Source organism: Saccopteryx leptura, chromosome 1 (assembly GCF_036850995.1).
Source record: "Saccopteryx leptura isolate mSacLep1 chromosome 1, mSacLep1_pri_phased_curated, whole genome shotgun sequence".
Taxonomy (NCBI): Eukaryota; Metazoa; Chordata; class Mammalia; order Chiroptera; family Emballonuridae; genus Saccopteryx; species Saccopteryx leptura.
In genome coordinates, this window is record NC_089503.1 from 214,346,578 (window position 1) to 214,372,535 (window position 25,958).

The 25,958-nt window shown below is 42.0% G+C and overlaps 1 protein-coding gene across 2 annotated transcripts in view; it reads right to left on the reverse strand.

Moving 5' to 3' along the window:
• The window catches only part of OTUD4 (OTU deubiquitinase 4), a 42,718-nt gene extending 31,119 nt beyond the window's left edge, over nt 1-11,599 (reverse strand). For both annotated transcript variants that reach the window (XM_066385951.1, XM_066385945.1), the window contains exons 1-3: nt 11,304-11,599; nt 5,864-5,947; nt 2,970-3,020 (exon numbers count right to left, since the gene is read on the reverse strand). In XM_066385951.1, coding sequence (XP_066242048.1) covers nt 2,970-3,020; nt 5,864-5,947; nt 11,304-11,462 — 294 coding nt within the window. In that variant the 5' untranslated portion in view covers nt 11,463-11,599. The remainder of the gene's footprint in view (nt 1-2,969; nt 3,021-5,863; nt 5,948-11,303) is intronic.
• Nucleotides 11,600-25,958: the final 14,359 nt, after the last annotated feature.

Sequence of the window (25,958 nt, forward strand, 5' to 3'; positions counted from 1 at the left end):
CTTTAATCATAACCTAAAACTGGAGAGAACCCAAATAGCCATCAACTGGTAAATGAATAAACAAATTGTAGTACATTCATGTAATAAATGACCACTTATCAATAAAATGGAACAAACTACGTACAAATACATACAACATGGATGAATCTCAAGTGTTTCCATTACGCTAGGTGAGAAGCCAGGCATATAAGACTACAAACTATCAAAGTACATATATCATTGCATTTGCATAAGTCCAGTAAAGACAAAACTTAGAAATCACATCAGTGGATGCCAAAGGGGTAGAAGAAAATGAAGTGCAAAAGGCATAATGGTTACAAAAAGCAGACATTTGTCAAATCTCATCAAATTATACACTTAAAACTGGTGAATTCTATTGTCATTTTTACATTAAAGCTGACAAATACTCTTGCAAAAAGTGAGAAATTTTCAAAATGCTCCACTGCTATTTTTTTTTTAAATATTTATTGATTTTTTTTAGAGAGAGAGGAGTGAGAGAGACAGAGAGAGAGAGAAGGGGGAGGAGCAGGAAGCATCAACTCCCATATGTGCCTTGACCAGGCAAGCCCAAGGTTTCAAACCGGCGACCTTAGTGTTCCAGGTCGACGCTTTATCCCACTGTGCCACCACAGGTCAGGCCTCCACTGCTATTTTAAGTAAAAAAGAACAAAGATGGTTTCTCTGAGAATTGGATGAAGCAATGAACCTTATCCATCAACTATTTTTTTTCATTTCATGCACTACATATATCAAAGAGAAAGAAACAAATGAAGATACAATATTTGTTGCTAATAATGGACAAAAAACAACTGGAAAAAAGTTGGATCAGACTGGGGGATACGGGACCATAAGAATTAAAAGGGTGGCCATCCCGAACCCTGGAAAGGAGACACCTGTCCTGTGCTCAAAACCACAGCAACTTTCCCTCCTTCTTCTCCCAGAATCCCAAATCACTCTCAATTTATTCATATTATCTCATTTCTCCCTGTTCCCTTCTTTCTATTTCCATCATGTCAATCCTTTCTCAGACCATCACAGCTAACAGCCTGAACTACAAGACTACTATGAAATGACATCATGGGTTTTTTTCTGATTAAAAAATAAGTTGTCTTTGTCATTTCCTTTATTTTCCATAAAGAGGGTATCACCAGTACCACATACATCTTTTGCTTACAAATTCTCATTTAGGTTAGTTTTCTTAAAACAAGTGAAAGAATTATGATGTTTGTTCACCTATTCTTTCTCCATTATTTCTGGCATCCAAGGACATGACAGCCACTCAAATGTGTTAATTGTGATTTGTATCTCTACAAGCCTGACACAATACTTTCTACCAAAATGGTACATCAATTGGGGGGGAAAATCTCTAGTAATACTACTACCAGAGATAAAAACTTTTAACATTCTGGTGTTTATCTTTCCTATTACACAAAATCCAATATAGATTTAACATTGATTCAACACACAAATTGCTCATCAATAAGGCATCCAAAATTGAAAAAAAATGATGGGAATTCCAAAAGCAATACAGAATCCTTTCCTTCATAGAGGCTTATAAACTAAGAGAAAAAATATAAACTTCATGAAAATGAATTTGTGACCATGATATACAGACAAAACTCAGTACTGAAATCTCTGAAATAAAAATGTGGTCAGGAGTATATGTAGAGAAAAAGCATAAGAGAGTGTCTCCCAAACTGCAATACTACTATACTTATTCCTTTCCTTTCTTTTTTTTTAGATTTTTCCGAGGGGATCCACCCAGCATGCCCACCGGGGGCAATGCTCTGCCCATCTGGGGTGTTGCTCCATTGCAACAGGAGCCATTCTAGAGCCTGAGGTGGAGGCCATGGATCCTTCTCAGCACCAGGGCCAACTTTGCTCCAATGGAGCCTTGGCTGAGAGAAGGGAAGAGAGAGAGAAAGGAGGGGGAAGGGTGGAGAAGCAGACAGGTGCTTCTCCTGTGTGCCCTGACCGGGAATTGAACCCAGGACTTCCACAAACCAGGCTGACACTACCACTGAGCCAACTGGGCAGGGCCCCCCTCACATTTTTTATTCAGAATCTATTCAGACTTCACTCTACTCTCCAATTCTTGCTTTGCTTCCCAGCTGGAATGAAAACTGAATTCCTATAGCATCACACCTGTACTTCTTATGACATATGTATTTTCTCACTGTAGATATTCTTCCCCACCACAGGGAAACTCCTGGAAATAGCATCCAAATCCCAGTTACCTCTGTACTCCCAGGGTGACTGGCAATTCTTGGCCCACAATAAGCACTCAAATTAGTGTTAGGGAATCACATTAGGATACCAGTTGTTGATCAAACACCTTGATCTTGTGATATTATTCCCTTCCCTCTCTGCCTGACTAACTCCTTCCCCTTCGTAGCTTCTTCCTTTGCTGATGTCATTTTAATTACCTCTGGAGATGATGGAACATTCTATATGGCATTCTACGTGGCACTCCATGATATCTGGATTTTTACAGTTTTGTAAGCAGAAAAAAAATTACTTTAACTTCAATATGACTGAGAAGGTGTGGCACTGTGAGACCTGACAGGGAAGTGCTGTCCTTTTCCTCTCAGCCGTCTCTTCTTTTCAAGTTGATCATAGGAAATGAACCTCCCTCAGAGAACTATCTTCTCAGTTATCTAATGAAGCAATGCAATCTTGCCTTGTCAACTGAACTCCATAAACCTTCCAACAAGCATCCGGAAATTGAGCACTATGTTATTTTAGCTTTTATGCTACACATGCCATTTTAACAAAGATAAAGACCCTGTCCTTAGGCAACATCCTTACACAGTATATAGTACAAAGCTCCAACTGTCTTTCCAATTAAACGCTACATAAAATGTGCACCTAAAAAATGTTTATAAGGAAATACTGTGAATTAACCCTTCCATACACTATAACATTGACCTTATATATGTAAGAAGAGATATATTAAGATTATTACATACCTGTGGATTTTCCAGACGTTTTAAATACTCTTCAAATGACCCTTCTATAAACTGAAAAAGAAAAAGTTTATTAATACATCAAAACAACAGTTAACCTCTCTACTTTGAATTATTGAGTTCTTACACAAACCTTGGACATATCAGTAAGTATATGTGTGTGTGTGTGTGTGTGTGTGTACAGAAGACACACACACACAATCTAATTATGAAAATATACACAAATTATTAAGTAAAGATCATAAATATACAGAAGAATTTAAAGAAGGAAACACTGTCAGAAAATTTTCATGGCCAGGATGCAGAGATGGCACATGGAAACGGTGAGAACCCTATGTGGGGCAGACAGGGGTGACCTGGTCAGCAGAAACAGGATAACTTCATGGGGAGATCAGTGAAAGAAAACTCAGACTGGACACCTGTTCATAGAGAGCCTTGAGCTCAGGCAGGACTTTCAGAAGATGAAGACAAAACAATTCAAGGTCACTGCAGGTGATACTATGAACAGAGAAATTACATGATAAAAGCAGCACTTTAAGATTGCCATTTGGTAATGGCCAATGTGTACAAGAGAATAAAGACAGATACACTAGCTAAGAAATATTAGTTTACTCACACAGATATGAATATGCATTGTCCCTTAGGTTGGTTATACTAAAAAGAGATGAAAACTAAGAATGCTAATATTTTGAAGACTCAACATTGTCACCTTAACATAAAAGTTTATTCAAGCTATGTAAATTTTTTGTTTTTCTAATAGTGATTATACTAATTTAATTGAGAAAGCTCTGAAACATCAAATTCAATTTTATTTAAATTGTAGCCCCAGTCAATTTAGCAAAGCAATACACTTAAAAGCATTAAAGTACACTTCCCAGTCTATAAAAATCTTTTCAATGCCCATGGACATTTTTAAAGATTGAAATTCTTTTCTAAATCGTATACTGTCAAATTTCTAAAAACTATCTGAAGTTTCAACACATTCGTACAATAAAATAGCTACATATTTTAAATATGCCACCAATCAGAGGTTACTGTTCCGTATTAGGTGATTATTTATAGACTTAAAAAAACAACAACCACAGAACCATTTCAAGTTGGAAGAGACCCAAACAGTGTTCTGCAAGCCTACATCCAATATCAGACTCTCCCTTCTAATCAGAAAGCATCCATTGAGGCCTACTGAACATTCTGTCAGAAGAAACACCCCCGCTTCCTATGACAACCTTTCTAATTCCGCCCAATAGAAATTAAAGGTTCTTACTATAAGGAAGTGAAACTTACCCCTTTGGAACTTTTAACCTCTGATCGTATCTCATAAGGTTGTAAGGGCTAAATCAAACATATGTAAAGCACTTAAAATAAAATAATGCCTGGCATATAGTAAGTACTCAAGCTGTGTTAGCAATTTCCATTACTGTTAACAGTGCTATCCTCTGGGACCAATAATTATAACTCATTTGTAATTTCTTCAAACATTTAAAGACAACTACATTCACTCTCCTCTTCTCCACCATACCCTAATACTCTATCCAGCCTCCTAATTAACAGTTTTCTTTATGTATGACAAGTTTTCAGATCTCCTGATCAAGGAGGTAGTCTCCCTCCTAAAATGTATTACTGTCTAAAAGTGTACCAGTAATAATATTTTGCTTGAACATAGAACACCAACCCATGAGCACACCCAAACCAAGAATCATTTATCGATTAAGTCTTTTCTTATTTTAAAAATAGAGTAGGGGGAATACAGAGGCAGATTCCTGCATGCACTCCCACCAGGATCCACCTGCAATCTCTGTCTGGGGCCGATGCTCTGCCCAGCTGGGGCCTACTAGCAACCAAGCCCTTTTTAGGGCTTGAGGCAGAGGCTCCATAGAGCCATGCTCAGCACCCTCGGTCAATGTGCTCTAACCAATCAGCCTTAGCTGTGGGAGGAAAAAGAGAAAGAGAGAGAAGGGAGGAGGGGTGAATAAGTAGATGGTCGCTTCTCCTGCGTGCCCTGACCCAGAATCCAACCCAGGACTTCCACATACCAGGTTGATGCTCTACCATTGAGTCAACCGGCCAGGGTATAGTAATTCTTAGAATTGAGTGACTTGCAAAATGTCAATGTTCTTTTAGCAGTTAACAGAGGAAAATTCCATTGAAATTTGTCAGATGACATAATTCTAGGTAAATCTTATAAGGGTTTCAATGCAAAATGAAAATAGGTCACTGACATATTTCACAGCCTACATCATACTACTGAGAAAATTCCTGTAAGGTATTCTACAACACTCTATTAACTATTAATCATTTTCATAATTATAGTGTTCTAATATGTGATTCACAATGATGAGCCCTAAAAATTAAAAATGTATAAATGTGCCTGACCTGTGGTGGCACAGTGGATAAAACGACCTGAAATGTTGAGGTCCCCAGTTCGAAATGTTGGGCTTGCCCAGTCAAGGCACACACAGGAAGCAACTACTATGAGTTGATGCTTCCTGCTCCCCCACCCCTTCTCTCTCTCTCTCAAATCAATAAAATAAAAATCTATAAATGCTTTCTGATAAAAGGCTCAGTTTACATTGTTTTAATAAGGAGGTTATAAATCACAGAAAACTATTAACCACAACCCGATTCCCTATGTCCAACAAAGATCACTCTGAATATGTCAGAATCCTGCCCAAGTCACCCTCTAAGACACAGCTGTGTCTTATCTGTCATAGAAGCTTCCTAAATGTCTGAATAAATAAATACTATGAAATGGTGTAAAACTTATCACAAATGAATATAACCAGAATTTTCATAACCTGCATTAAGATCCACCCTGTGAAATTCCCAATGACCACTTCTAAAGGGTGAACTGAAAATCCAAGTCAAGACACCATTACATGTTGAAAATGACAAATTACCTCTTCAAATTTCTCTCTGTTTTCTCGAAGATAGTGAATACAGGCCATTCTGACTTCAACATGGCGAGACTGAGAGTGGAGTACCTAAAAAGAAAAAGCAACACTATTAAGCATTTTGGTTAAAAGATTTAAGCTGAAACCTAATGCCTTCTTTCACACCTCAAACAACCTCACAACCCGTAGATGCATTATTTATCTTTTTATAATTTCTAGATCTTGATTCATTCCCACCTAACCAAAAAGATGACATAACATATAAAACTAGTATTTCTTAGGCCAGATGTCATTCTATAAAGACCTTATTACCATTTCCCCTTTAAGTCACTGAAATCAGTCCTTTGAGAAAATCTTTGTGAACTTCAGATACTTTCCTCTCAGCCAGCTCTCTACTATAACTATGCTCTTCAAAAACAGGATTAACAGAATCCCTACTATACTGTGCTTAGCTTCATCCTATGCATTCTGAATTGCTTGCCTTATGTAGAAATTTAAGTCTACTGTGGTTTCAAAAAAATAAGGCACTCATTCTTAAATCTTTAGCTGGTGGGCTTACATGATTCTTGAAAGAACATTAAAGTGAGCAGCACACAGGATGCAAACAGCAGCTGTGTGTTGTGAACTCAATAGCCTTAAAACTTGCTCGTATGCCCAAAATCTTAAAGCACCATCTGAAATAAACCACACTACAAAGATGAACCAAATCCTCTCACTTTACAACCTCTATAGCTTCTATGTTGTACGGTTAAACAACTAATTTAACAAAAAAATAACTTATTGGCCTTTTATCTCCTACTAAAATTCCAAAGCTTTAGTTTCAAACAATTATGAAATGCTTAGGAACCCTATGGCTAGCCTCTAATACTTTAACTTCCATGCTTAAGAAGAGATTAAAATTCTTTTCTATAACTAGGTGTCTCAAATGAAGGTCTTCCTGGTACCCTCTATTGGGTTAAGGTGAGGGAGGAAAAAAATCTGACATTTAAAGTAACCACATTTCAAACTACTATGAAGGCCTCTTGAAAAGTTGTATTATAAAGTAATTTTACCAATGTCATCCCACTAAATTTAATTTCTAAATTTAAAAAAAAAGTAACTTTGGGAGTTACAGCTCCAGTATGTCTGATAAGGGATTGATATCCAAAACACAAGAAATTCATAAAACCAGTAACAAAAAACAAAAAAAAATCAAAAAATGGGCAGAGGACTTAAAAAGACAGTTCTCCAAAGACATACAAATGGCCAACAGACATCAAAAGATGCTCAACATTACTAATCATCAGGGAAATGCAAATCAAAACAATGACATAAGGACCACCTTACACCAGTCAAAATGGCTATTATAAGAAAGTCAACAAATAATGTGTTAGTGAAGATGTGGAGAAAAGGGAACCCTTGTGCCCGGCTAGTGGGGCTGTTGCAGCTGTTGTGGTAAACAGTAAGGAGATTCCTAAAAAAATTAAAAATAGAACTACCATAAAACCCAGAAATTCCACTTCTGGGTATTTATCCAAAGAAAACCCTAATTCAAACAGGCATATGCACCCCCATGTTCATTGCATCATTATTTACAATAGCCAAGATATGTAAACAACCTAGATGTCCATAGACAGATAAAGATGATGTGGTGTGTTTGCACACACAAACACACAATGGAGTATATTACACAGCAATAAAAAGGAATGAAATCTTGCCATATACCATGACATGGACAGACCTATAGAATTTTATGCTAAGTAAAGTCAGACAAAGACACAAATACCATGTAGTTTCACTTATACTGTGTGGAATATATAAAAAGCAAACAAACAAAGCAAAGCAGACTCATAGAAACAGAGACCAAAGGACTGGTTGCCATAGGGGAGGGCGATAGGGGATTGAGTGAAAAAGGTGAAAGGGACTACAGTCAATAATATGGTGGTAAGTTCACATGACAGATGATTACTAGAATTAGTGAGGTGATCACACCGTAAGGTATAAAAATGTCAAATCACTATACTGTACGCCTGAAACTAATATAACTCATGTAATATTGTATACCCACTACACTTGAAAAAGTTACAGCTCCAATGGAGCAGTTCTCCCTAATGTTCACTGTGAGCAAGAAAAGGAGGCTCCTGCTGCACATTTCACAGGTCTTTGGGTAACAGCCAGGCCTCATTTACACCCACAGAACCAGAGCCACAAGGCATGCCCTTTTACCCTGAGAAGTACTGAAGACACCCCAATGAGATTGTTTTCAGTGTAACAGCTGATTTTCAGCTTAACCGAGTGTGCCTGCATTGCTGTCCTGGGAATTAAGAAGCATCCTTACATACTGTTAAGCTTCCAGTACCGGAAGAACTGTCCATACATAAAAATAACCACCACACAATTTTTTTTGTTTGGCCAATTTAACAAACGACAGTTAAGGACACTTAAACGCTATGTTAGATATCAGTATGAATCAAGGTATTACTAGTTCCAGTAAACGGTAGTGTCATCTGATAGGGCTTTCCTGCAGTTAGCAAAGTGAAGCTGTCTTAATGCGAGTCACCTAGCAACAGGTGGGAGACATAAGTGAACAAAGCTATTTTCCATCAAAAACAATGATAGGAATACCCTTTTTTTCTTTTAACAGAGATTTTATTAACACATGAAATCTGACCCTGTTATTCAGAAGCCAAGCCACTGTAAGAGAAGCAAGGTTACATGACAACTTTAAAAAATGCAAGCTCAAAGAACACTCAGGAAAAATTAAAATGTCTTTGCAAATTATTATATACATGAAAATAAGCTAGAAATAGAAGGCTTTTCGATCTTTACTTGGGACAAGATCATGATCAACACTGGGGAAAGGCTGAGATACACTGCTTTAACAAGGCCTCTAAGAGAGCCCTATTTTTAGCACCATGGCCACAAAGCTGATTCAGGTCAGGCCTCCTGCAGGCCAAAGTCCAGAAGTGTAGAAAAGGCAAGGGCCTATCTAAATCAAATCATTTGGAGGGAAAGACTACCCCTAATTCAAGTCTTGCCCTCATTCCCCCCCAAAACTGCCATTCAGATTACTTACTCTAACTTCTTCTTAGAAACAATAAATTTTTTTGATATTATTAGAGAAAATGTTGGCAAATAAAGTAAATCCTTTGTCCATCTTTCTAAAAGGCAGCCTGAGGTTGGTGCTACTTCCTTTGCCCTCCATACACATATGTACTTTGCCTTTGGCCATGAAGGCTCCACACTCAGCCCATGTCTACTGAAGAACTCAGCTTCTCCTAAAATTCATGGGTTTCAACTTCCTAAGCCCAGTATACTACAAATCAGAGTCACATAAATGGCAGGGTTATCCCTTATACCTAACTTAACACACTTTATTGTATCTCGTTGTAATGGAATTTATCTGATGTTAGCAATGAGTTCTTAGCACAACTAGCTCTTGCCTCCTTCTACTTAAAAAGACATCCCACTGCCTGGCCAGGTGGTGGTGCAGCGGATAGAGCGTCGGACTGGGATGCGGAAGGACCCAGGTTCGAGACCCCGAGGTCGCCAGCTTGAGCGCGGGCTCATCTGGTTTGAGCAAAAAGCTCACCAGCTTGGACCCAAGATCGCTGGCTCCAGCAAGGGGTTACTCAGTCTGCTGAAGGCCTGCGGTCAAGGCACATATGAGAAAGCAATCAATGAACTAAAAAGTCGCAACGCACAATGAAAAACTAATGATTGATGCTTCTCATCTCTCTCTGTTCCTGTCTGTCTGTCCCTGTCTATCTCTGCCTCTGTAAAAAAAAAAAAAAAAAGAAGAAGAAGTACTTAAAAAAAAAAAAAGACATCCCACTAAAATAATAGAATTCTGTATAATCAAGTTCACCATTATCTATGGCACAGAATATTGAAATGAGACACACCCTTCTGCTTCAATATAAACCAAGATCTAGACAATCCAATCCCAAATAAACGCTGTAATTCCTTATTTCTACTGGTATCTTGACCTCCATCCATACCAAACACTTGCTAGAGCTAACTGTACATAATTCACTTCTACCTCTTCCCCCTGCTTCTGGGGGTGTTGAAGAGTTCAGGGAGGCAGAGGAAGCAGGACAAATGGAGATGTGGAAAATTCACAAATGGGACAGAATGTTTACCTACTAAATAGTAAAGACTGGGGAAAGGGGTGTTTGAACATATCCCACAGCAACACCGGAACATCCTAAATTTCTAAAATGAGAAGTCTAATGAACTGAAAAAGAGAGCTTGATAAGATGAACCTCTGAGTGGCAATGTCTGCTACATAAAGCAAAAAATGATGTAAAAAGAGGGCCTCCAAAAAAATGGTTGGAGTTTTGATGTTAAAAAAAAAAGACTGGTCTACAGAACTGAGTAAAACATTTAATCACAAACAAATTTTATAAGCTATTTAGCATTCAAAAGAGGTGAGAAAAGCAGAAACAAAAACTCCACGGAGGGGAGGAGTGAATCTTAAGCCAAAGGAAAGCCAACTGTGATGAAAGGTATGAAACACACACCAAGAGCAGGAACGTGAAACTTTCATCCAACTATACTGCTCACAAAAATGAGACATTTCAAAATGAATATGAAGCAATAAAATATCCTCTCATTTTTGTAAGCAGTCTAGTTTAGCAGCTATTTTCAATACAGAATGATTTTGGTGACTGCACGCTTATCAACAGTGTCATTATATAACACGGAATAAACTGTTTCCACCCCCCCACCCCCAATCAGAAACAGCTTCCTGAGCAACTGTGTTAGAACGTGATTTGGACCATTAACGGGAAAATTCGGCCAGGAAGGGCCTAAAAAAAACCAACCCAGTTATATCCTTCCTACTACCAACACCAAAACAGACTGGGGGGAAAAAAAAAAAGTTGATTATTTTTAGGACATCTACAATGCTGTGCAGCAGAGCAAAACAAAGTGTGGCATCTACTCTAAGTCCATTCTTCTCCGTCTATACGTTGGAAAGCCCGACCGTCCCCAACCGCACCCCCCCACTCCCTCGCTTCCAGCGGCCCCCGGCGGGCCCGACCGCCCCACATTCCCAAGTCCGGCCGCAGGAACAAGAACGCGGTCCGAGGCGGCCCGGCGCGCCGCTCCTCTCGCAGACCGCTTCACCTTGTGCGGGGGTAGCGCCCCTGCGCCCGCACAACAATAAGGCGAGTGCGGAACAGAAGGGGAAGAGCATCTCGCCAGGTCCCCAGCCATCAATCAATCGGGCGAGCTCCCGCAGGCCTCCCAGGTGGTCCCCGGCTCACCGCCTCTTCACCGGGACGGCGACACCCCGGGAACCGACGGGCTCTAAGTTTCGGTTTCCGGCTGCCAGCGACCCGAGCCGGCGCTACAATGGGCGGCGGTGACGCCGGCGGGGCCGCGCGCAGCCCGGGACGCAGGTTGCCCTGGCGGCCGGCCGGCCCACCGCGTCGCCCCCCACCCCGGCTCCCGGCCCCATTACCTGCTCCGCCACCGCCCGGAACAGGCACGACCCGTCCTTGGCAACCAGTTTCCGATACAAGCCCAGCTTCCGCAGATAAGCGTCCATGGGCGTCGCGTCCTCACGGGGCCCCGCGCCGCCCCGGTCCCCGCCGTCGGGGGCGCCGACGGCCGCCTCCATGTTGCCGGTCGCGCTGCAGGCCAGGCGCGGCGCGGGCTAGCCCCACATGGCCGCGCCGCCGGCTCCTCGACGCCCCGGCCTAGGACGGGCGGCGGCTCCGCGGGCGGCAGGCGGCGGCGGCCCGAGGCGGCGGCCCGCGCTCTCCGCGAGCATAGGGGAGCCCTGCCTAGTGCATGGCCGCGCGCACGCGGCCGCCCCCCGCGGCCCCGCGCGCCCAGGGAGCCGGGGGAAAAATGAAAGCAAGCCCGAGCGTGAGAAGTCACTGCCCGGCGGCCTCACTGCCGCGCTGCAGACCCGGGCCGGGGGCGCCTTCCCCACGGGTTTCCTCGTCCCGACTGGGCTGAAGCGAGAAAACCCCGCCCCCCCCGCGCGCAAGGCCGACTCAGGTGAAGCGAGGCCTGCGCGCCCCGCACCGAGAGCCGAGGGAGCCGAAAGAGAAAGACGCGGCCTTTCGTCTCCCCACCTCATAGGAGGGCGCCGAAGGGGCGGGGAGCGGGTGGGGGAGCCCGGCGAAGGGCAGCTCCCTCGCAGCCCAGAATTTGTTTTCGCTTTCGGCCCGACAGCGCAGAGGATGCCGGGAGGTGGAGTTTTGGCAGCGGCAGGAAGTCGGCTTGCGACAGGCGGCGATGCGCGGCCGGCCTACTCGGGGCAGGCGCCCGGGAGGCAAGCGGACTACAAATCCCTACAACGCGTGCGCCTCCTGAGCGGGTTTCGCGCTTCCCGGGCCCGGCATCTGCGAGCAGGCCGAGGGTGTCCGCGAGCTGACGCGCGGCGACTTGCGCGCGCCGCGCCGCTGGCCTGGCCGCCTACTGCGCCGCCGGTCCGCGGGAAGTGCGCGCGCCCCGCTTGCGTGGAGTTGCCAGGGCCACGGCGGCGGCTGGGTCGTCCTTTTGTGTATTCCCAAACAGAGGGCGCACCTGTCTGCTCCCCTCCCCCCCTTCCTCTTCTGGCGTTTCCATGGAGGTGGCTTGAACAGCTTAAGCAGAAAATAGGGCTAATGGGCGAAGGCTGCGGAAACTGGCACGGCGCTGGACGACACAGATTGTCCCTAAATCAACCCAGAACTGTTGATTCCTATGAGAAATTCGGAGTGTACCTCATGCGCTGTGGCAAGATGATGCCTTCGCCACCGACGAGTTTCTTCACTGTAGTTGCGTACCCCAGCACAAAGAGAGGAAACTGGTCAGAAAATGTTAGATTTTTTTTTTTTTTTTCTTAAATATTTCATCTTGAGCCTTGGCGGGATAGCTCGGTTGCATCCTCTGGAAGCGCAGAGGTTGCGGGTTCGATCCCCGGCCACGGCACAGACAGGAACAGAAAGAAGTTCCTGTCTCCTGCTCACTCTCTTCCTCTCTCTAAAAATCAATAAAATAAACATTTAAAATTTTTTCATCTTGCCCTGGCCGGTTGGCTCAGCGGTAGAGCGTCGGCCTAGCGTGCGGAGGACCCGGGTTCGATTCCCGGCCAGGGCACACAGGAGAAGCGCCCATTTGCTTCTCCACCCCTCCGCCGCGCCTTCCTCTCTGTCTCTCTCTTCCCCTCCCGCAGCCGAGGCTCCATTGGAGCAAAGATGGCCCGGGCACTGGGGATGGCTCTGTGGCCTCTGCCTCAGGCGCTAGAGTGGCTCTGGTCGCAACATGGCGACGCCCAGGATGGGCAGAGCATCGCCCCCTGGTGGGCAGAGCGTCGCCCCATGGTGGGCGTGCCGGGTGGATCCCGGTCGGGCGCATGCGGGAGTCTGTCTGACTGTCTCTCCCTGTTTCCAGCTTCAGAAAAATGCAAAAAAAAAAAAAAAAATTTTTTTTCATCTTGTAATTGTTTGATGATATGTTAGACTTGCCATGGCTTCCCGCAGTGCTTGAGGCTTCCAGCTCAATTTCCCACCCAATGAAGTTGAGTGACAGGCTAGGTTGAGAACCCAGCATATTGTTGTGATTGACTCCAGAATTTTATTTTGCTAAAATTCAACAGCAGATGATATCCTAATTACTTAAATACACGGCTAATCATAAATTTTACTCCAGTCTTGAGGCCAAGGTAGAGTTGGGGAGAAGGAAAAAGTGGGGTGTGACTATAGGTTTAGGCATGTAGTCCAAGAAACGCGAATGGGGATAAGGCAGTACCCTGAGTGAGGGTCCAACACAAATCACTGAAAATTCTAGAAATTAGTTTTCAGTACTCTCAGTGCAAGCCACTAGTGAATTGTGCATTCACCTTAAAGCGTCTCAATTTGATTTCTTAGTATTTAAAGATTGTTTTTCCAATTGTGCTGTTTTTAAAGAAACAAATTATTGTGACCTAAGATTTTATTGTCCCAATATTAAATTTTGTACATGTGGTAGGGAAATGAACATTATGGAATCACTTAGAAAAATCTAGTTTCAAGTCAAACTTGTTACTTTTCCTCAGAAACATTTACACAGCAGCCTGATCTGTGGTGGCACAGTGGATAAGGCATTGACATGAGACACTGAGGTTGCTGGGTTCAAAGCCCCAGGCTTGCCTGGTCAAGGCACATATTAGAAGCAGCTAGAGTTGGTGCTGCCTGCTCTTCCTCACACACTGCCCCTCCCTCACCATCCTTCTGTCTCTCTTTCTTTCCTTTCTTTAACATCAATAAGTAAAATCTTTAAAAATAACATATTTGGCCCTGGCCGGTTGGCTCAGCGGTAGAGCGTCGGCCTGGCATGCGGGGGACCCAGGTTCGATTCCCGGCCAGGGCACATAGGAGAAGCGCCCATTTGCTTCTCCACCCCACTCCCTCCTTCCTCTCTGTCTCTCTCTTCCCTTCCCGCAGCCAAGGCTCCATTGGAGCAAAGATGGCCCGGGCGCTGGGGATGGCTCCTTGGCCTCTGCCCCAGGCGCTAGAGTGGCTCTGGTCGCGGCAGAGCGACGCCCCCGTGGGGGCAGAGCATCGCCCCCTGGTGGGCAGAGCGACGCCCCTGGTGGGCGTGCCGGGTGGATCCCGGTCGGGCGCATGCGGGAGTCTGTCTGACTGTCTCTCCCCGTTTCCAGCTTCAGAAAAACACAAAAAATAAATAAATAAATAACATATTTACCACCTGACCTGCGATGGCACAGTGGATGGAGTGTTGACCTGGAACGCTCAGGTCACGGGTTTTAGACCCTGGGCTTGCCCGGTCAGGGCACACATTTGAGTTGATATGTGCTCTTTCCCCCCATTCTTTCTCTCCTCTCTCTGAAAATGAATAAAATTTTTAAACAATCTAAAAAAAACAGAAACACCTACGACACACTGACCTTTAAAAAAAATACATATTTACGGTGCATAATCTTATTCAATTACTGAGATTTACCACTACAGTACTTACAACATGGCTTGCCTTTTTTCTTTTCTTTCTTTTCTTTCTTTTTAACAGGGCTTGCCTTTTAAATCCACAGATGAATTCAAAGTAAAGTAACACAACCATAGAGCTTAAAAATTGAGTTCTTCAAATTAATAGATCCTATCATGTTCAGACTTTTTTTTTTTTTTTGTATTTTTTGTATTTTTCTGAAGTTGGAAACAGGGAGGCAGTCAGACTCCTGCATGCCCACCAGGGGGCGATGCTCTGCCCATCTGGGGCACCCCTCTGCTGCAACCAGAGCCACTCCAGTGCCTGAGGCAGAGGCCACAGAGCCATCCTCAGCGCCCGGGCAAACTTTGCTCCAATGGAGTCTTGGCTGCTTGGCTGCTGGAGGGGAAGAGAGAGACAGAGAGGAAGGAGAGGGGGAGGGGTGGAGAAGCAGATGGGCGCTTCTCCTGTGTGCCCTGGCCGGGAATCGAACCTGGGACTCCTGCACACCAGGCCGACACTCTACCACTGAGCCAACCGGCCAGGGCCTATTTCTTTTAAATTTATTTATTGATTTGAGAGAAAGAAAGAGAGAGAGAGAGAGAGAGAGAGAGAGAGAAAGGGAGAGAGATAAAACATCAGTGTGTCATTCTACTTATTTATACATTGCCCTGACTGGGGATGGAACCCACAGCCTTGGTGTATAGAACCAACACTCTAACCAACTGAGCCAGGGCAACAACAGACTTTCTCATATGCCAAGAAACCATGCCTTTCCTACCATTTATTTTAGTATTTTTTCTGTAAGAATTTCTGAAGTTAATCTCATTCAGTGTGTATTTATGGAAAATATACTTGTATATATCATGCTAAGATTGCATTGCTGAAAATTTTGAGGATATATTAGAAACATTTTCAGGGACTTCACATTTGAAAATTTATGTATGCTTATAATTAAAAAGTTTATGATAACTGCTTTAATTTTTTAAAGTCATTCAAATAAAAAATGCTTACTTTTGCCTGACCTGTGGTGGCACAGTGGATATCAGCCGTGACCTGGAACGCAGAGGTCACCAGTTGGAAACCCTGGGCTTGCCTTGTCAAGGCACATAGGGGAGTTGATGCTTCCTGCTCCTCCTCACCTTCTCTCTCTCTCTCTCTCTCTCTCTCTTCTCTGAAATGAATAAGTAAAAATAATTTTTAAAAAACTGCTCACTTTTATGTGCACAATAACTTCATTTTGAGTAAGTAATAGTGTTTCAAGACTATTTTCTATTTTAAGGCTTATCTATATTTTAATCTTATTTAAATGTGCTTCCATTTTTTAATAAAGTAATATCACCATCTTCTAAAGCCCCCAAATTCCTTTAAAATATTTTGACAAGAAAAGGAAACCAAATATATCCTTAATTTTACAATGTCTTTGTTTTCCATTGCAAAAATTTAATTCACTGACAACAGTATAATCAAAATAAGAATGGACATAATTATTTCAATAAGTATTGTAGTATAGAACCTGACACTAGAGTTCACTTTCAATATTTTTTAAATAAATTATTAAATACTAAGAAAACAGAGGTCTTTATCAAAATGCTATGTTATCTTGTTAAAATGTGGTTTGTTATCAGAAGTATTAGAAGAATAACACATTTCCGGTTTTTTCTACACTTGATGTCTTGGCAAAATTACATATTGTCCTCACTCCCTCTGAATGAGTACATAACAGTCTCACTCTAAACTGGCTGCTTCTGCTTCCAAAATTAGAAGTAAAACACCTGTTGTATTTGACCATGGGCCTGTTTAAGGAAATACTTGAGGTATTTTGAGACCTAATCCAACACAGACCCTCTCTATGCCAAATCCCCAAATATAGCTTGCTGTTCAGGCAACCTTAAAAGAGCCTATGTTTTTAAACTGGGCCAGAACTTATAGAAACTCACTTACTTTCAAAGGATCTTTACTTGTTAGCATTAAATTCTGAAACTTTTCAAGAAACCACATCTGAAGTAAAAAGTTCACTCTGAGGAAGCCATTTCTGATCAGCAAAAGCAAAGAACTCTTTAAACAGAGACATTTTATCTTTTTTTAATTGAATTTATTGAGATGACACTGGTTAATAGCATTATACAAGTTTCAGGTGCAGAATTCTACAGCACATCATCTGTACACTGCATTGTGTTCAGCACCCCAAGTCCAGTGTCCCTCCATCACCAGCTGTCCTTCTAACCTTCCCCCCTCCCCCACCCCTTCTCCCTCCTGCAATCATTACTGTTGTCTGTGTCTGTTTTTTTCTTAATCTCTTCACCATTTTTCATCCAGCTAAACAGACATTTTTTGTTTTGTTTTGTTTTTTGGGGTTTTTTTTGTTTTTTACAGAGACAGAGAGTCAGAGAGAGGGATAGACAGGGACAGACAGGAACAGAGAGATGAGAAGCATCAATCATTAGTTTTCCGTTGCACATTGCGACACCTTAGTTGTTCATTGATTGCTTTCTCATATGTGCCTTGCTTCAGCAGACCAAGTAACCCCTTGCTTGAGCCAGAGACCTTGGGTCCAAGCTGGTGAGCTTTTGCTCAAACCAGATGAGCCCGCGCTCATGCTGGTGACCTCGGGGTCTCAAACCTGGGTCCTCCAAATCCCAGTCCGATGCTCTTTCCACTGCGCCACCACCTGGCCAGGTAACAGACATTTTAATCAAATAAAACCTGAAAGATTCAATGCTTCTGAAAACTAATAGAATTAATCAAATTCATCTTATGCAAATAAGTCAATTAACTTTTTTTACCTTGTACACAATGCCTTAAGTCTGTTTGCTCTGACAAGTTTTCAGCTAATAGTTATACTGGATGGAATTTTTTGTTAAAAAAATGGCCTGGGCCTGACCTGTGGTGGTGCAGTGGATAAAGCGTCAACCTGGAATGCTGAGGTTGCTGGTTCAAAACCCTGGGCTTGCCTGGTCAAGGCACATATGGGAGTTGATGCTTCCTACTCCTCCCTCCCCCCCCTCTCATTCTCTCTCCTCTCTAAAAATTAATAAAAGTAAAAAAATAAATAAAGAAAGAAATAAGTAAAGAAATAAATAATTTAAAAAAATGGCCTGACCTGGTAGTGGCACAGTTGCACAATGGTTAGAGCGTCAACCTGGGATGCGGAGGATCTAGGTTCAAAACCCTGAGGTTGAGACTGCCGACTTGAGCATGGGCTCACCAGCATGAGCGTGGGGTCACCAGCTTGATTGTGGGATCACAGACATGACCCCATGGTTGCTGGCTTGAACCCAAAGGTCGCTGGCTTGACCACAAGGTCACTGGCTCATCGAGAGCCCCTGGATCAAGGCACATATGAGAAGCAATCAATGAACAACTAAGGTACTGCAACTATGAGTTGATGCTTCTCATCTCTCTCCTTTCCTGTCTGTCTCTGTCTCTGTCCCTCTCTCGCTCTCACTTAAAAAAAAAAAAGTTTTCTAGAGGTTTTTTTTTTCATTGAAAATTTAGATATTGTGGCCTGACCTGTGGTGGCACAGTGGATAAAGCATCGACCTGGAATGCTGAGGTCGTCAATTCAAAACCCTGGGCTTGCCTGGTCAAGGCACATAGGGGAGTTGATGCTGCCTGATCGTCCCCCCTTCTCTCTCTCTCTCTCTCTCTCTCTCTCTCTCTCTCTCTCCTCTCTCCTCTCTAAAATGAATACAGTCTTAAAAAATTAAAAGAAAAGCAATTTAGATAATGTGGTAGGCAGTGTATAGATGGCCCCCAATGATCCCTGCCTCATAGTGTTCACACCCTTTTGTAAGTATCCCACTTTGTACCGAGGTTCACCTGCCTGATCAATAGAATGCAGAAGAGGCCAAAGTGATGGTAGTGATGGTATGTCACTTCTGAGATTAGGCAATAGAAGCAACTTTTGGCATTTTGGTTGCTCTCTTACACTCCCTCTCTCATAGGTAAGTGACTCTGGAAGAAGCTAGTTACTACAGGTCCTAAGCAGAATTTCAGAGAGGTTCTCTTGGTAAGGAACTAGGGACTCCTACCAACAGCCATAGAGAGCGTTGGAGCAAATTCTCCACTTCAGTCAATCTTTCAGATGACTGCAGTCCTGGCTGAAATCTTGACTGCACCCTCATGAGAAACCTGGAGCCAGACCCATCCAGCTACGCTCAGATTCTTAATTCTGAGGTTCTGAGACCCTTGACCTCAGAAACTCAGTGAGATAACAAAGGTTTGTTGTATTAAGCACCTAAACTCTGACATAATTTGTTATATAGCAATCAACAAGTAATACAGATATAATACTCCATTTCCTCTTTACTCTGTAGACATAGACTATATTTCAATAATTCATGAAAATCATTATTACTGATTTAATATCCTTAGTGGTTTTATTAGTTCTCTAGTAAACTAACCAGTAAGTGGAATTTTTTAAATATAAAACTCTTTACAAAAATAGAGTAACCTGCAAATGTCTAAGCTTTATTGGCACATAGTATTTTGATTTGCTTTCTGTAAAAATTCAAGTAATTGAATCCTACAACACCAAATTGACCCTTACATAATACATAGTGTAAGGTACACCCCCCCACCCCCCCCCACCCCCCGCCCGGGAAGGAAGGAAGGGGCCTGAGCCACGAAGTGTGGAATAACAAAAGGCTTTATTGAGTACAGGGCATCCCACCTGGCGAGGTTCCCTGGCCCCGAGGTAAGATGGAGGCCAAAGAAGTCGCAAGTGGTGACCCGCGTGGGAAATATTTAAAGGGGTCCTCTAGGGAAGTTGGGTGTTGGGCAGATAAAATGTATTATGCTCACTTTGTTAAAGATGGAGGCCGACGCCCAGGTGATATTAATGTGTGTTGAGAATCCTTGTAGCCTGGGGCTTGGTTTTGTGATTAAGCCTTTCCCACCCTTTTTGATGTGGGGTGGTACAATCCAATCATGCCTCAGAGAAGTGACTTTGTATTAGAGACTTCCCTATTTTGTATATTGTATTAGAGGTTGTGAAGCTACAATATAAAATGGGGACGGAGCGGGAGCTTGCGCTCTTGGCTCCTGAGATTATCATTAGAGGAGAGAGCAGAGCAGAGAGCAGAAGGAGGCCACGTGGAGGAGGCCAGGAGAAGCAGCCAAGATGGCGGAGTATTGAGTGAGAGGCCAGTTTGTGCAGTTGGACGGTGGAGAAGGAAGGAGATGGGGAACAGAGGTGAATAAGGCTGGTGAGCTAGAAACCTTTGATTCTAGGGAACTTGGATAAGTCAGTGCTTTGTGAGCACTGAATGTGAGTGGGTTTTGGAGCCCAGTGTGTATTTTTTACTTGCCTGCCGGGTGCAAGCTAGAATTAAAAATGATGGCCCACCAGTTTGTGGCTCCGTTGTTTCTTTACCGACTGTCCGAATCCAATACGAACCTGCATGGGCCGGGCGGCTGTGATGCTGGCCCTGGCCTTGGCTGCTGGCCTTACATCGGGCTAATATGACGTGGTGAAATCTCACTGGCTGGCAGATGGTCGCTGTTTTCCAAAGGGTTCCTGGGAAATTTCTTTTGGGGTGCTTGGTTGTGGGCAGTCCTAGACAAAGTTCCCGGGTCTGACCTTTCCCATTATCCACCAACCATACACATAGTTTCACTGTTGATGCTAGGACTGAGACTTTTTACAAATTCCAATTTCCCAGACTCCTTTGCCATCTGGCTGTCGAGTTCTGCCATTAGGAAGCATTGGATTGCACCTGGAAGGTGAGAGGAAGAAAGGAGAGGCATCTTTCCTGATCTTTGCTGTTCTGACTGTGTAGGCCCAGCTTTCAGCACCCCCAGCTTCACCAGCCCCTCGGCGGTGGCCAGGCAGCACGCACTTGGCAATGCCAATCCCCAGCCTAAGGGGGCCCTTCGTCCAAAGAGGTGACTAGGAGTCCCATTGCTTTCCATTTTGTTTCCCCAGACCTAGATGGAGCCGTTGCTTCTGCTGTTGGCTCTGGGTCACCCCAGTGCTCCAATCTTGCTTTCTCAGTCCTACAACTCCTGAATAACCTATTCTCCACATAAAATCTCCCCTGTTAGAATACCAAGTGTCTCCCTTCCCCTTCCCCTTCTCTTCTCTTTGCCCTTTTTATCTCCCGGCTTGAGTTTGGCTAATACAATACTTCACTCTACTTGCTGTGACATGCAGGAATAGCCACCTCTCCCTTTATAAAGATATGGAAAGACAATCTACTCAAGATTCACTTGCTGTAGCTCACATTTCAACTCTACATCTGTTCCTGGAGAGAAGCCTGAAAAGCTGGGTGGGGCTGTATTGACGACTTGCAATCAGAAAATGTTTCGGTAGCTGTATTTAGGATGTCAAAACGAATAATAATAATAATAAAAAAAGCAAAATACTTGTCATACCAATTAAGTTTTTGTTCTCAAGTATGGCAAATAACCGATTTGAGTTATTATCACACAATCGACAAAGTTTTGCTTTTTCTTTGCTTTCTCTTTTAACTGAAATTACAAGTCATTCAGAATTCAAAGACTAATTTTGTTCCAATCAAGGAACAGCAAGGATAAAAGCTTTTACTCTGAAAAGCGTCAAAAAGCTGGACCAATTAATTCAGGCTCCGCTTAATGTTAAATTTGCATTTAAAATTAACACTGGGGAAGGAGATTCTAGTGAAAGCTTAAGGCCTCAGAAAGCTTTTGTTTTAAATACCTTCCTGTGGTTTAGCCCAATGCAAAAGACAGTTAATCTGCAGATGGGCACACATTCACAAATGAACTATTTAGTGTTGCAAATAAGTGCATTCACGGCCAATCGAATCCTTACTTCAAGTGGACAGATTTTCACAAATGGACCCCAAGGGGTAGGAACACACACATACATACCTCTCTGATGTTTCTGAAGGATAGCTTAGAGGGACTTTTTTTCTGTAACTGGTAACAGTTAGGATTATATATGTGATTACTTCTGTGAGATTTTCTAATAGCTCAGTTGAATTTTTTTTTTTCTGATTACTACCGAAGTAAAAAAGGAAATTATTTTTGTCTTTGGAAAACACTGTTTATTACAATTCTAATTCTTAATAGCAAAAAAGGAAATTCAGATGCATTTACGTTATCAAGAGCTACACCAGAAAAGAGCAAAAATTCTCTACTAAGAGAGACTGAAAATTAAGTGCCAACCTGTAATTGCCCGCTTGCCTCCTGCCCTCTTTCCCGGTCTTCCAGTAAAGAAAACAAATTAGAGTTTCTTTCTCAAAAGCCAGAGGGCAAAATTGAAGAGACCCTGGAGAGCAGAAAAATAGACCCCTATTTACACACTAAGAAAAGTCCTAAACCGAATAACCCCCAGACACGGTATGCGTACCACTGTTTGCCTATGAAGATTTTTCTTATCTCTTTCCTATTTAAAACATGGAGTGGGCAGCATGTTTTAATCTAGTTCTTACTCTTGTAACCTAGGAACAATAATTTGAGATTTCTAAATAGGTGTCACCATGGAGACAAAAGGAAATCTCTATGAGGTATGCTTCTGCGGGGGGGGGGGGGGGGTTAACACTTAAAAAAAGAATAGAACGTGGGGCTCAAAGTCTATGCAGACCAACTCATGCACTGTTGAGCTAGCTGAACCTTTGATCTGTTACTAGCCCTAAAAATAGACTTTTAAATGTCCACAAACATTGTTGGTTGGTTTATAAAATGATGTGATCTCTATGGGGAACCATTTGAAAATAACCCATCGAAATTACAATTACACGCACTGTTTGACCCAGCAGGTCTTCTTCTCGGAATTTGCCCTACAGATAATGCATAGATGAGGTTATTTGTTGCAACATTATTTGTAATAGCAAAAACCTGGAAACAACCTAAATTTCCATAAATAAGGCACTGGTTAAAATAAAGTATGCAATTCTATGCAGCCATATTGATGTGGAATGATAGAATACACTTAAAGCAAAAACAGCAAGTGCAGTAACAAGCAAATTGCATAACATGCTACTGTTTATGTAAAAGGAAGAGATCATATTTATTTGTTTGTATATGCATAACATATCTCATATGGATTCACCAGAAAAGTGCTGACATTGGTTGCCTTATAAGGAAGGAGTAAACCTGTGTAACCCAGATATAGAGATGATAGACAGTTCTTTCATTGGATATTTTTTGTAGCTTTTGAATTTTGAACCATATAAAATGCTATTTGAAAAAATAAACAAAAGCAAAACAAAATTATAATATATACAGATGAGCCTGACCCGTGGTGGCTCAGTGGATTAGGTGTCCACCTGTAATAGAATGCTGAGGTCACCAGTTCAAAATCTCGGACTTGCCCAGTCAATGCACATATGCGAAGCAACTACGAGTTGATGCTTCCTGCTCTTAACCACTACCGCCTTTCTTTCTCTAAAATTAATAACTAAAATCTTAAAATATTTATGTGTATATATACCTATATATACAGATGAACAAACTGTCCACTGATCGCAAAAGTTTCACTGGTTTTACCCACATATAGAGATGTCATCATTTTATATAAAAAGATTTTCTAATGTGGAAAAAGTGTGTTCTAAATAATGTATAAAAATCATATTAGCTGGTGGAATATATATTATGTGCCAGGCAATATACTCAGCTCTTCACATATATTTTTCCTTTTAATTATCATAGCTCCATGAGACAGCTACTATTCTTATTTATCTTCAGCTACAGAGGAGGACCTTCATGTAACTAATACAGCTAGAATCCACACCCCAGTCCTACTGACTCAAAAACTTATGTTCAATCACTCTGCCATACTGTTGGGCATTTGTTCGTTCGATATACTTAAATTCTTCAAAGACCTTGGCTGTACATCAGTTTACTAAAATTGGATAAGTGGAAAACAATGTTTAGGAATTATTTGGCAATTGCTTATCTCATTTGATCAGTAAAAAAACAAAACATTGTTTCAGAATAGAAGCCAAAAACATTGGCTGCTTTCTTGCATGCCAGTGCAGTGTGATCTTGAAGCCATCTGGTCAAAATCATAAATCATTAAATAAAATTTGTGATTGAATAGAAACCTTCAACTAGAATAGAATTAATCATCAACCCTCCCCCCACACAAAAAAATAGTAAATAACCCACTCTTCCTTCATGGCTTGGTGTCAAGAGCCAGATGTTAAAACATTAGTTAGCTTTGGGTCTTAGTGAATTTAAAAGCTCTCAGGTTCACTGGACTTGAGTCTCGCGTAGTTCAAGTTTCACTTAGGCTTGGCAGTACTCAACCTTGGTCTTCAAAGGATAAAGATATTTGAAAGCATCATATTATAGGTCTTCAAATGTTTTATACCAAACAATGCTGATTACTTAACTGTAAACAAATCAGTAACATCTGGATTATTTGCAACTTCACGTGCAATTTTAAGGAGAAAAAAAATGCCTGGAAGAATATACTTAGGACTTAGTCAAATAGGGAAATAGACTTCTTTGAGTAGGTTTGTGAAATTTCATCCACCAGAAGATTATCTATATTCATTGTGTAAATTAAGAGACTAAAATTTAAAAGATCATTTCCTTGCCACATTACAAGAAAAATATTCAGTAGTATTCATATAAATAGTAACACCATCTTACATTAAAGGACTTCATAATTTACAAAAGGACAAAGTTTTTTTAATATTTTATAAAGTCAATAACTGATTTTTACAAAAGATGATTGTGATAAAATTTCAAGTATTTAGCCTGACCTGTGGTGGCGCAGTGGATAAAGCATCGACCTGGAAATGCTGAGGTTGCCGGTTCAAAACCCTGGGCTTGCCCGGTCAAGGCACATATGGGAGTTGATGCTTCCAGCTCCTCCCCCCTTCTCTCTCTCTGTCTCTCTTCTCTCTCTCTCTCTGTCTCTCCCTCTCCTCTCTAAAATTAATAAATAAATAAAAATTAAAAAAAAAAAAAGTTCTGCTAGTGTCTACAAAATGTCCTGTGCTTAAAAAAAAAAAAATTTTTCAAGTATTTAGATGAATTAAATATTTTTTATTTTTATTCTTTTTAAAGAACTGCCCACACAGTTGCCTTTATTTATTTTCATTCTTTTTTTATGAATTTTTTTTTTTAGATTTTATTTATTCATTATAGAGAGGGGAGAAAGAGAGAGAGAGAAGGGGGGAGGAGCAGGAAGCATCAACTCCCATATGTGCCTTGACCAGGCAAGTCCAGGGTTTTGAACCGGCAACCTCAGTGTTTCCAGGTTGACGCTTTATCCACTGCACCACCACAGGTCAGGCATTCATTCTTTTCTTAAATTTTTAAAAATTTATTCATTTTAGAAAGAAGAGAGAGAGAGAGAGAGAGAGAGAGAGAGAGAAGGGGGGTAGCAGAAGCATCAACTCCCATATGAACCTTGACCAGACAAGTGCAGAGTTTCAAATCGGGGACCTCAGTGTTTCAGTGTTCCAGGTCGAAGCTTTATCCACTGCGCCACCACAGGTCAGGCCCAAATATTTTTTATTTTTAAAAATTCCTATCTATTTGCAAAAGATTTGAAGTTATTTGTAATGAAATACATATCTGTTTCCATCTAAGTCCAGTCAGGAAAACAGAAACTGCTCAAGGTCTTTCACAAGAGGGGATATTAATTAAGATAATTAAATGGCCTGACCAGGCGGTAGCACAGTGGATAGTGTCGGACTGGGATGCGAAAGACCCAGGTTCGAAACCCCAAGGTCGCCAGCTTTGAGCGCGGACTCATCTGGTTTGAGCAAAGCTCACCAGCTTGGACCCAAGGTCGCTGGCTTGAGCAAGGGGTTACTCGGTCTGCTGAAGGCCCGCATCAAGGCACATATGAGAAAGCAATCAACAAACAACTAAGGTGTCGCAAGGAAAAACTGATGATTGATGTTTCTCATCTCTCTTTGTTCCTGTCTGTCTGTCCCTATCTATCCCTCTCTCTGACTCTCACTCTGTCTCTGTAAAAATTAAATAAATAAATAAATAAATAAATAAATACCCAAAAAACCCAGGGCTTGCCTGGTCAAGGCACATACAAGAAGCAACTACTATGAGTTGATATCTCCCACTTTTCCCTGTCTTTCTTTCTCTTTCCTCTCTCTAAAATAAATAAATAAAATCTTTTAAAAGAAAAAAAAAAGTTGAGAAGTCAAGCATAGGACACTGAGGCAACCCAGAAACTTAGTAATGCAAGATGTCACCACCAGCCCATAGCAGGAGGACAACTTGAGGAGGTGTACTT